This window comes from Erythrolamprus reginae, chromosome 2 (assembly GCF_031021105.1).
Source record: "Erythrolamprus reginae isolate rEryReg1 chromosome 2, rEryReg1.hap1, whole genome shotgun sequence".
Classification (NCBI taxonomy): domain Eukaryota; kingdom Metazoa; phylum Chordata; class Lepidosauria; order Squamata; family Dipsadidae; genus Erythrolamprus; species Erythrolamprus reginae.
The window spans coordinates 105,312,964-105,325,574 of record NC_091951.1 but is presented as its reverse complement, the minus strand read 5'-3'; the positions used below and the strand labels follow the sequence as shown (position 1 = coordinate 105,325,574).

The 12,611-nt window shown below is 36.8% G+C and overlaps 1 protein-coding gene across 1 annotated transcript in view; it reads left to right on the top strand.

Moving 5' to 3' along the window:
• Positions 1–6,001, top strand: part of GALNT10 (polypeptide N-acetylgalactosaminyltransferase 10) — a 75,814-nt gene extending 69,813 nt beyond the window's left edge. The window contains exons 11-12 of the mRNA XM_070739020.1: positions 484–633; positions 949–6,001. Of these exons, the coding sequence (XP_070595121.1) occupies positions 484–633; positions 949–1,116 (318 nt within the window). The 3' untranslated portion in view covers positions 1,117–6,001. The remainder of the gene's footprint in view (positions 1–483; positions 634–948) is intronic.
• The last annotated feature ends 6,610 nt before the right edge of the window (positions 6,002–12,611 follow it).

The following is a 12,611-nucleotide window of genomic DNA, read 5'->3' as shown; positions in this document are numbered from 1 at the left end:
GGGTTTGTTTTCTCTGTTGCCACAAACTCCAAAGCACTTTTAAAATACTTAATCAAAACGCTGCATATCATCAAAACAATGGAAATTAATTGCTCTTAGGGATCAACATAATTACACAACTCTTCTTATCATTGCTGAAATAGACCACCTTAGTGGCCATGACCCAATCCACAAGACTCTCTATGACTGTCAAGAGGCAGAAGACATAAATATATCAACTAGATTGGGTTATAATTTTTGATGACTTAAGGCATCTAAGGCATCAATTTTTACATAACTCCCTCTATGATATATAAAGACAATGTTTGAAAGACTCATAACAATATACTAAATGCTCATATTTTACCACATAATGGCAGCCTTTTATTCTGATACATGTCTAATTTCTTACCTCAAAATAAATAATTAAAAATTAAGTAACCATCTGAAGAAAGATGATTTTTTTTTACCTCATTTATTTCTGATGCCATGTTTATTAAACAGGTATTCACATTCAGCTGGCGAGAGGATATCCGTCCAGGAGACCCTCAACACGCAAAGAAATATTGTTTTGATGCTATTTCCCACAATAGCCCAGTCACCCTTTATGACTGTCATGGAATGAAAGGAAATCAGCTATGGAAATATCGAAAAGTAAGTACATGTAGTTGAATCAAATGGTGTAATCATCTTGTAAAATTTTGAATGATACTTTATTTTTTGTTTAGATAATAGAAAAAAACAAAAAGGAGGTATTAATAATATGTTGTTCAGAAGAAGAGATTCAAGGAGCAAATACCATCATAATTTTAAAAATTTAACAACTTGCCTCTTTTGCAAAATGTGTTTCCAAATAAAGTCTGTTGGATAATATATTCACTTTTGGTATGAAAAAGATTATGCAAAGGAAGCTTATTTAAACTGTAAAACAGTACATGTAGTGAGACTAATTTGAACTTTCATCTTCAGGACAAGACACTTTATCACCCAGTAAGTGGCAGCTGCATGGACTGTAATGAAAGTGATCGAAAAATCTTCATGAACATGTGCAATCCTTCATCTCCAACACAACAATGGATATTTGAACATACAAATTCAACAGTCTTGGAAACATTTAATAAGAATCTTGATCTTTAAAGACATTATTTATATGTAAATATTACAGTCATAATTTTTACAGGGGATATGACAATTTTTAAAGAAATAATTTTCTAAAAAATGAAAAAGGGAGAATCTCAGGAGAGAGTGACTATCAGGCCAGTCTTTACTTTGATGATGCTGCATCTATGTCTCTGGATAATTCATTCCCATTAGCAAGAAATCTGCATTGTTATAATTATAGATTTGGAAACAGTGACAACCTGTGAAGTGTAGAGAGGGACACAGCTAGAATTCAAAAATGAATTCATGTGAAAATGTCTTATTCAAGTTTAATTATCCAACTTCCTTCATTTTGTTTCCTTTTTCGAATCTTAGTTAAGGAGCTGCAAGAATAAAACATCATTGAAAATTTCTAAATAATTTAATAACAAAACATCAGGAAACATGTAGATTACAGTAAAATATCAATTAAGACAAGAATAAACTTATTAGTGTTATTCTTGCATACCATAACTTGTAGTAATAGTAGCAGTAAACACCATACATCGGGTCCCCAACTCCCAATCCATGGACCAGCATTGGTCTGTGGCACGCCAGAAACTGTGCCATGCAAATAAATGAAGCCCTATCCGTGAGATGCAGGCAACATGGAAAAGCAGCTGCATCCGGTCTGCAGAAAAACCTTCTCCATGGAACCAGTCCTTGGTGCCCAAAAGGTTGGGGGGCGTTGGTGTACAAGACTAGTTGCCATTTTAACTTGATGTTTGATTTTTCATGATGAGCCTGATTAAATAAAATATAATGATCAGTATATGTTCACATAATGTTCCCAAATACCAATGCCTGATATCTGTGATAACAGGTAGGCATTGTTCAAGCCATAAGAGGCAAGTTTAAGAATAAAGTCAGATTTTAATTATGAATTTCCTAAAGTACACTCCTAATCAGGTTATAATGATGGCCATTACATTTAAATGACAATACTATCAATCCGCTGGAAACTAACGGAAGTTAAATCTTAAAAGGACAGTGACAATTTTTTACTTCTCTGCAGCAATATATTTGTCTTTTTTTTTTGCCAAATAAACTGACAAATTAGTATTTCTTGATTTCTAATACAAATGATTATTTTAGAGCTCTTGAAAGTTTTGTTATAGTAGCAGTTGATTAGTTGAGAAATGAATGCTCATTTTACCGTGTTTGTAAATAATTAGTCCACATTTATGTTTATTTATAATCACAAAAATATGTTCTCTAAACTTTCCAGATTGCATGTATGTCAATATTTCATCTGGAAATTTATCAACTAGTTATGTTAAAAATTAAAAACTAGCTTCCCAATTTTACTAAGACATACTATAAAGATTAATAGTCATACTATTTGACCTCAAGTAGCAAGCATACTTGGATCAGATCTATCGGTGCTAAGTCTATAGAACAATAGTGGGTACAATGACCATATATTTATTCATTTATTAGACTTAAATCCTGCATAAAATCATTCCAGGAAGTTAACAATTTACACAAATATTACAGTTAAAATGTAAAACATAATTAAAGCTGTATGGTGAAAACAACAGTATTTAGCCTACCGGTAATTTAGCAGTCAAAATATACTCAAAGGTCAGCCTAAGTAACAGTATTTGTGCCCACTGGTTGAAAGGATGACAGGCAACTCCAAACTCTGGTAGCAGACATCAATAAGGCCTTTTCTTGAATTTCTATCAAACATCTCTCTCTTGGTGGTAGAGTGAAATAAGACATTTATCAAAACTCTAAAAGCCAGGGAAGATTCAGAAAGAACAATCCTTCAGATAGCCACACTCCAAGTTGTGTAGGACTTTATAGATCAGTGATGGTGAACCTATGGCACAGGTGGCACACCAAGCCATATCTGCTGGCACGCAAGCCATTGCCCTAGTTCAGCCAGAAGTTGGGAAACAGGCTGCTTCTGGCCACCAGAGAGCTTTGGGGGACAGAGGAAGCTGTTTTCACCCTCCCCAGGCATTGAATTATGGGTGTGGGCACTCTTGCGTGCATGATAGCGTGCATGCACGCTTATTCAGCACCCGAGGAAAAAAAGGTTCGCCATCGCTGTTATAGATCATCACATAAACACACACCACTTTTAAGCCTGGAGAAAAGCTTACAAAATTATAAAGTAGTTACAATGTTGCTATTTTATATGCTGTTCAATAAGGCATTCTAAATTATTGTAAATAGGTTGTTCCTTACGTAGTTGCAGTGATTCAGTATAATTTTAACTCACCATTTTGACTGTTCACCCTTTATGAAGTGAACTATCATGACTAGTTGTGATGCTACATGAATTTTTAGAAGGCAACTACAGATCTTAATTGCAGGGAACTGTTTGTTTTAGAAAACTTTTGCATACACTTGCCCCCATAGAGTCAGTAAAATTGAACATAACAGCACCATTAAAATAAAGAAGTGCCTTTTAAAATGCAAATGTACAACAAAAGCTTAAACTTGAACAATTTCCTAGTGCCTTGCTGGACAAGAGTAAAATAGGTATGAAATGTACAAGACTTATGTACTATGTGCTGTTAGTGATATTTTGAAGGTATGGTTTTATTTTAAGTTCAGATTGCAAGATGGAAGGACAATGGATAATTAGAAAATCTGAAAATCTCCGGGTTCTGACATTTCACTTTACTTACAAGTGCAAGTATTGGGAGGTATAAATCTTGACAAGACGTCCTGACTGGCTATTAGTCCTAGAGAGGGTGGCACACAAATATGAAAGTGTTAACCCCAATTTCTCCAGTGAATTTCCAAGCCTATCAAAATATAATTAATTGTATGTGGTATTAGGCATCCTTCCCAATACCTAGTTGCCTCAAAACATGAGATGGGTGGCATATAAATGTAATTAATAATAGGGCTGTAGTAAAAGAAAACTGTTTACATCTTCATATATGCTTGAATACTTTTTCACAGTGGTATTTGTTTTAATCATCTTCAGGATCTGATAGTTTCTATATCAGAAATGTGAATAGTACTACAAAATCTGTTAAGTGGTTGCTATTTATTGACGTTGTCAGCCCATTTTCTGATCATATTGCTCTAGATAAAAATAATGACGAAGTCAAGTACTGTAGTACTTGTACTACTTGATTTATGATCATTCATTTACCAGACAGTTCAAAAGTTATGACAACCTCAAAAAAAGTGACCTTCAACCTGTCCTCAAAATTACGATGCGTCACCTTCTGTGGTCACGTGATTTAATTTGAATGCTTGGCAATCAGATTTACAACAGTTGCAGAATCTTGTGATCATATGACTCCAATTTGCAACCTTCCCAGCTGGCTTTCACAAGGAAAGTCAATTGGGGAAACTAGATTTGCTAAACAACTCTGAAATTTACTTTGGTGACCATATGATTTACTTATCTGTGGTGATTTGCTTAACAACCATATTGCTTTGCAACTAAAATTCCAGTACTAACTGTCATAAGTCAAAGGCTATCTGTAGAAGATTAAGTAGGCCGTACAATATTTCTTTTTACAATGCAAACAGCAAATTCATTGATTTGATTAAGTTTCTATTTTGATCTCCATTTTTTCTTATAAATCTGCAATATAAAATATTCCCATCTAGGGGAAAATGTTTTATAGAACTATTCACATAGTGCTGACATTGATATAAAATTGCTAGTTTGACATAATTTAAAGTAGCATAAAGAGAGTAATTTCTCCTTTACTGTGTAACAAAATCAAAATTTCTGGTTGAAGGACTGCACAAAGTTTTGGTGTGTTGAATTATTTTTAGTGCAACCTGATACTTTGCCTCCCATTATTACTGCATATAAAATTATGCCACTAATTGTTTAGAAATCTAGGCATCCTATTTCTAAATGTCCTTAACATGCTCAAAGTACATAGACTTTTTCCAGAAATTGTAGTATCTTGGTGAACAATCACAGTGAACTAGATTTTAAACGAATATCACTAAAGGTTTTTAAATACCCTGAATTCATAACTCATATTAAAAGAGCCAACAAGTCTTCCCCAAGCAAGGGATTTATTTTATCTTCCTATAGTGACTTCCTACAGGTGCTTTTCTCCCAGTTAGGTTTTAATTTCAACTGGGCTCCAACATAGGAAGTGGAGTCTCCAAGGAAATATATTACAGGCGGTATAAAAGATAAGGTTTTTTTAACAGAATGCCTCCTTTGTTCTTAAAACAGAGTATACAAATGCTTTAAATTAAGAGACACTTGTAGTTATATTTAGATAGTTAAAAACAAGTTTTACACAAACTATCATCCTTAAATATCATTTTTGGATCAAGATAACCATTTAAAAAGTAGTCCAATTGGAGGACTACTTACAATGGTATTTTTGAACTACATTGTGTCCTCAGTTCTCCAATAGATTTGTTATCAATTAGAGATACCTTCACATTCTAGTAGGTAAAAGGGGTTTTAATTTGAATGAATTTTAAAGCATACAAAGATATGTTGTGGTAGGTAGAATTTTTTATCATGAAGAAAATTATATGCACTAAGTTCACAACATTGCATTATATGTAACCAAAGTAAGTATAACATTAGCTCTTCCAACAATGCTATTAAGCAGCTAAAGATTTAAAGAAGCAAGAAAAATGCAGCTCATATGTAGAAAGTCTTCAGGGATTCTTAAACAGTTTCCCTCTTTATAATGCATGCTTAACAGTTTCTTTTAAATTGGATGTTGCCACAAATTGTGTATTTATTTTGTGCATCTTGGGACAATGTCTTAAGTTGGGAGAGATCAAGGATGTCTAGCACTTTAATGTAGTATCGGTGATTAACTGGAAATCATTTGTATGTCAAGTTTAGTATTTTTACAAATTGAATGGTGTTTCTTTTATAATATATTTAAAATAAATTTTTATTGTGTCCTTTTTCTGAAAACTTGTATAAATGTTCTGTTTTGTAACAGCCAAAGCATTTGTAAAGAGAGGAGAGACCAATTACATGAAATAATACAAGTAATCCTCTCAACTACCACTCCTTCAGTGACTGTTTGAATTTGCAATAGTAGTAGTTAAAACCTTTCAACTGTCCAGTGGTCATATGATTGAAATCCAAGCACTTGGCAAATGGCTTGAACTTATTGTTGCAGCATCCTCTTAAACATGATTGCAATTTCCAAGTTCTCTGCCACTTCCTGCAAGCAAAGTCAGTGGGGAAGCCAGCAGAAAGTCAGAAGTAACAATCACATGAGATCCTCACTTAACAATCTATAGTGATTTACATACCGTAACTGTTCTATCCAACAATAACAATGGCAACTGGGGAACTGCCTGGGTTGCTGTTTCTTAATATGATCATATGACGTTGGGCTTTATGACTTCATCATCTAGCAATCAAAATTCTTCTCCCAATTACTAGTATTAAGTGAGGACTTACCAATATTATAAACCAAAAATATCATTTGGTCATATTGTATTGTCATCTTCAACTTGTAATAGCTATTGACCATCGCCTTTATATTACATTTTTGTAAAAAATATTTGTCAAATGTTTATTTCTGTGGATTTTTTTACAGAAAATCTTGAAAAGCAAATTGTCCATAATTATAATTATGCCTCTTTCTCTTATTAGGCAATCATGATAAATGTTTACTATTGGAGAAAAAAATAAAATCTTAGAGGTCTCTTTAAAAAAGCTCTTTTAGTGGAATGGTGGGCTGAATGATCATATTTTTATATTTTTTTTTAAAGTGTCTTGACAGTTTCCCCCCTTCTCTTAGTATAGAACAAAAATGTTTGCATATATTTTCATACTTTAAATTTGCACACAATTTAAATACTCATAAACATTTGCCTCCAACTGGTATGTTTTATAGGGCGGGTGAAAAAAGGAATGTGGTAAAAAATTAATAAAAAACATATTAAAAGAAAAGGGGAATGTGGTGATAAGCACATTGTAAATTAGCTGTTTTTAGGCCATTTGAAGCTTTTCTTTTTTAAAATCTTAAACAGAATTAGGCCCTTACAAATCATCCTTAATGAAAACAATTCTAAAAAAAAGATAGAAATGTTTTAATTGTCAAGTTTCTTTTTCTCTTGTTCAGTTATGTCTGATTGTTAAACACTGCCTAAGTTTCTGTGATTTTCTTGGCAAGGTTTCAGAAGTGGTCTGCCATTGCCTGCCTTCTGAGAGGAAATGACTAGCTCAAGGTCACGCAGTTCGCTTCATGGCCAAGGCAGAACTAGAATGTACAGTCTCCTGGTTTCTAGCTTGGTGCCTTAATCCCTAAATCAAATTGGCTCTCCAGGTGGGGTGGGCGTAGTACAATTATCTAAATTATTAATGTAATTGTTTTTTCATACAACAGGACAGCCCTGCTTTTGGTGAAGATGTCTGGATACTGCTAAGATGGCAGCATTTCTTTAAATGAGCTATTCAGGCTGCTTGGTTTCAAATGTCACATCATTCTTATAAGTAGTTAATTTACTCATATTCCTTATGGATGCATGAAAAATAATTATATTGGCTTGTGATTTTATGTTTCACATCATAAACTCTAATGTAGCACTTCCAAGCTTATTAGAACAATAAATGAATCCTTGGGTAGTAATCCAACAGTTATATAATATAGGAGGTCCTGACATCTATTCCTATCCTGAGATACAAGAACAAGGTGCTTTGAATTAGGCATAGATGCACATGCTGTAACTGTCTCCTTATGAAGCAGTGTCGTGTTTGGGGATGGGGGTTTCTTATTGTGCAACATTTGTTTTGGAAAATACATGACAAGATCATGCTGACATAAGATAAGAACATAAGAAGAGCCATACTGAATCAGGCCAAAGCCCATTGAGTCCAGCATTCTGTGTCACACAGTGGCCCAATTGTCCTTGGGGATCTTGAGCAGAAAGAGAAGGCAAGACCCTCCCTTTCCCCGACCTCCAACAAATGGTACTCAAGGGAATCCTGCCTGCCTCAACCAACATAGAGGTGGCACATGGACATCCGTTTCAATAAACACCGATACATTTGGCATCCATGAATCTGTCTAATCCTGCCTTGAAGCTGTTGTGGTTGGCTCTGGCCCAGCTCCTGTCCCAAGGAATGTGAAGGTGGATGCAGGGGAAACATCAACATGTCACAGGCCTGTTTTATTGCCAACAGAGTCAGGTAGTGCAGTTTCCTCAGACGAAGAAGGTGGGGGTGACTTGGAAGAGGGGGGCTTGGCACACAGCCCAGGAAGCCAATCTCCATTATCTTCGGTTGATTCAGATGAAGAAGTGTTAGACCCACACAGGCACAGAATTATGCATAGAAGAGACCAATTGAAGAAATATTACAGGAGATAAGAGAGGCCACCTGTGTTTGGGTGGGGCTCCAGCAATTAGAGCTGCTGATATAAATAGCAGCGTGCTGGCTTGGCCGTTGTGGAAGATTATCTGATCGTTGTTTCTTCGGGACAGTGCCTTGCTGTTCCCAGACTTTGTTGATTTTTCACGACTTTGAAACCAAAGCAGAGAAAGGTGAGTGTGTCACACTTTGTTGAAGAAGGAGGGCTGTGACATTTCTTCACAGCTGCTAGCTAAGTACAGTACTTAAGGACTGATTAAGGGGATTGTACAGCCTACAAGGTTGTTTTGGGATGAGTGCTCTTTGCAATACAAAAAGGGTGCTTTATTTCTTTTGAATTTTGTGTTAAAGAACATTGTTTTTGAACTTTCAAGTGTGCGTGTGTCTGAAATTTTTACCCTTGAATTTTTGGGAGACTCATACCATAGAGCCCAGCAGAACAGAAACTATCAAGGCTGACAGCTGTCATGATAATTTGAGACATACGAGCAGACTTTCTGGTGCTTCACATCCTCCTGCACATACACATTAAATGTACATCCCTGGTTGGTATCTACTAAGGATATTTTGCAAGACAAACTCACTCATCTCTATCTCAATAACATAATATAACATAATGTATACTGTTGTTTGCTGGATCCACTTTTATAAAGATAGGAGAATAATGTGGGAAGGGAGCACATATGGGGCCAAGAAAGGTGTAGAGTTTTGACATGGATGATCTAGCTCTTTTGCTTTGTTGCATTTGACAAAGTAAAAAGCACAACTGCTGAACCCATTTAAAAACTTCAAATTCATCAAATATCTGGTAAAGCTGTAGGCTTTTGAATAACTGTATGCAGCTTTCTTTGCTGGAAAGAATGGGATAGAAAAATGGCAGCAGACAGTGCTCAGGGTCTCAGAGAGGGGGGAATGCTCAACAGTGTGGAATGGCTAGGGAGAATCAAACTGTTCCAGTTAATTTTACACATTTTGAAAGGATCTGGGCTGCTGTTAGCTTAAGGGGACAAACAGGTGGAACAGCAAAGGATGAACTAAGGTTGCATCATAGATGGACTGAAAGATGAAGGTGACATCATGTGGAAGCCAGAAGTGACCAAGATACATATGTGGCAGGATTATGGGCAATACATGGAGGGCTTTTCCAGATGAACAACTATTAGCTTTACATAAAGAATGGGTGTCCAACCTTTTGGCTTGTCTGGGCCACCATGAAGAACAAAAATTGTTTTTGGGCTGCAGATAAAATATATAATAATGTCATAATATATGGGTTATATGTCTATTATCTACAGTATAGGTATATATATGTGATAAAAATGAAAGCCAGTTTGGTTTAATTATTAAGGTACCAGGCTAGAAACAACAGACCATGAATGGACCTGCTTTAGCCATAAAAGCCAGCTGCTGACTCTGAGTCAGTCACTCAGCCCCTCCTACCTCATAGGGTTGCTCTTATGGGGGGAAATGAGAGGAAGAAGTGTGTTGGATGTGTTCAGTGCCTTGAGTTATTTGTAAAAATAATAAAGTCAGGTTCAAATAAATAATGTTAGGATATTGTGATGTTCACTGCTATCCAGTGCTGCATGAGACCCATGAGCCATTGAATGGACACTCCTTGTTTAAAGATAAATATCCTGCATGGTTTTTTTCAGCAGAAACATGGAATATAGCTAAAAGTCAAGAACGGGGAGGGGGGGGTGTCGGATCTGTAAAATTCTATAAAGTTTCAGTTAAGAACATAAAACAAGACTGAAGTTATTTTTGGATCCAAGTTTCTCTTGGCTACTCAAAAAGTAAAGTGCATTTTCATGTATTTACATACCTTCCAGGGGGGATGAGCACTCTGGTAAACTATTAATTGTTCATTTGTAAGTATTGCATTCTATGAAAAGTGACCTTGGGGCCAACTGGGCAATTGTACATAGCTCAGCGCGTGGCAGGTATAGATGTATTGCTGACAAAAACATTCAACAAAATTGCCCAAGCATCACTGCTTTCAGTTGTGGTGTAAATTCCAATAATCAGCTATTTAACGCAGAAGCTGCATAATTAACCCTTTTATGGTTCCAGTCATGAGTTCTAGACACATTTTCAATAGGCTAACCTACATCTTCAATAGGCTAACCCCACAACGGGGACCCACATGCCTATAACTTTGAAAAATAGTAAGATAAAAAACTTCCAGAGATCCATGTCTGTGGAGATTCTCAGTCATGCAGGTCATGGTTGTCCCAAAGGTGCTTTTTCAAGAGGCAATTGGGCTTTCTAAGTTCTATCATGTTTCAAGACCTAAAATGGTCACCTAACATCAAAAACATCATCAGAAAAGCACAACAAAAAATGCTCTTTCTGTGCCAACTCAGCAAGCTCAAACTGCCCAAGGAGCTCTGATACAGTTCTATAGATGAATTATTGAGTATGTCATCTGCCAGTCATTTATAACTGACCAGTTCGGTTTTGCAACCCAAAAAGACAGCAGACTTCAGAGGATAACCAGAACTGCAGAAAAAACAATTAATGCCAACCTGCCTTCCAAAAGTCAAAAAGAGGGTTGTGAGAATATTTACTGACTCCTCACATCCTGAACATACACGGTGCATTCCAAAAGTAATGCAATTTTTTTTAAAGTAATTTATTGAACAGATTTGTACAAACACTTAAAATTCTTCAAAGTAATTTCCTTGGGCCTCTACACATTTTTTCCAACGACTCTGCCATGACCGGTATGAGCCCTGGAAGGCGTCTTCAGGGACGTCTCGCAAAGTCATCGTCACAACTGATTGGATCTCTTCTATGGACAAAAAATGGGTTCCTTTCAGGGCTGCCTTAATCCAAGGGAACAAAAAGAAGTCTGCTGGGGTGACATCAGGACTATGGGGGTGGGGTGAGGGGTGTCCTGGTGTTTGGCCAGGAACTCACGGACTCATAGCACATTATTGTGGCAAGGCACGTTGTCGTGATGGAGTTGCCAGGTAGCAGAGATGTTTTATCTCCTCCTGATGACACTTTTTCGGAGTCTTTCCAGCACATCCACATAGTAGGCAGCGTTAATTGTCTGTCTTTGAGGAATAAACTCCTTATGGACCTCTCCTTTACTGTCGAAAAAGAAAATGAGCATTGTTTTCACTTTTGATTTGCTCATTCTTGCTTTTTGGGGCTTGGGGGACTGGTCGGTGTGTCACTCAGAGTTTTGGCATTTTGTTTCTGGGTTGTATTCAAAAACTCAGGTTTCAGTGATGACATTGACCAAATAATCAGGTTCAATTTCTATACATTGTAAAAGTTCAGTTGAAATATTTTTTATCATGAACGGAGAGGTTTACAATAACTGACATCCTGCCGCTTCCACAGCTTGGAGAGCACCGAGACCGGTTTTGCAGCAAAGCTTAGCGTCCCCCCCACCTACTCCAAGTGCTTTGGTCCCACTCCGACCAATAGGAGCGGCGCAGGAAATTCAATTGAATTACTTTTGGAATGCAACCTGTAAATTGTTTCAATTCCTGCCTTCAAAACGATGCTATAGAGCAGTGTTTTTCAACCAGTGTGCCGTGGCACACTAGTGTGCCGCGAGACATGGTCAGGTGTGCCACGAAGCTCAGAGAGAGAAAGAAAGGAAGAGAGAGAGAGAGAAAGAAAGGAAGAGAGAAAGAGAACAAGAGAGAGAGAAAGAGAACAAGAAAAAGAAAGCAAGAGAGAGAAAGAAAGCAAGAGAGAGAGAGAAACAGAGGGAGGGAAGGAGAGAGAGAGAAAGACATAGAGGGAGGTAGGGAGGGAGGGAGAGAGCAAAAAAGAGAGGAAGGAAGGAAGAGAAAGAAAGAGGGATGGAGAGAGATAGAAAGAGGGAGAGAAAGAGGGAGGGAGAGAGAAATAATGCGAAAGGGAGGAAGAGAGAGAGAATTGTTTTGTCCAAACTTTTTTTAGCGCCCCCCCGCCCCGCCCCGCTCAATGTGCCCCAGGGTTTCGTAAATGTAAAAAATGTGCCGCGGCTCAAAAAAGGTTGAAAGTCACTGCTATAGAGCAATGCACACCAAGACAACTAGACACAAAATAGTTTTTTCCTGAATGCCATCACTCTTTTAAACAAATAATTCCTTCACCACTGTCAAACTATTCACCAAGGCTGCATTACTATTACTTTTAGTCTTCTCATCGTTCCTATCATCCATCTCCTCCTACTTATCACTGTATGTCTGTA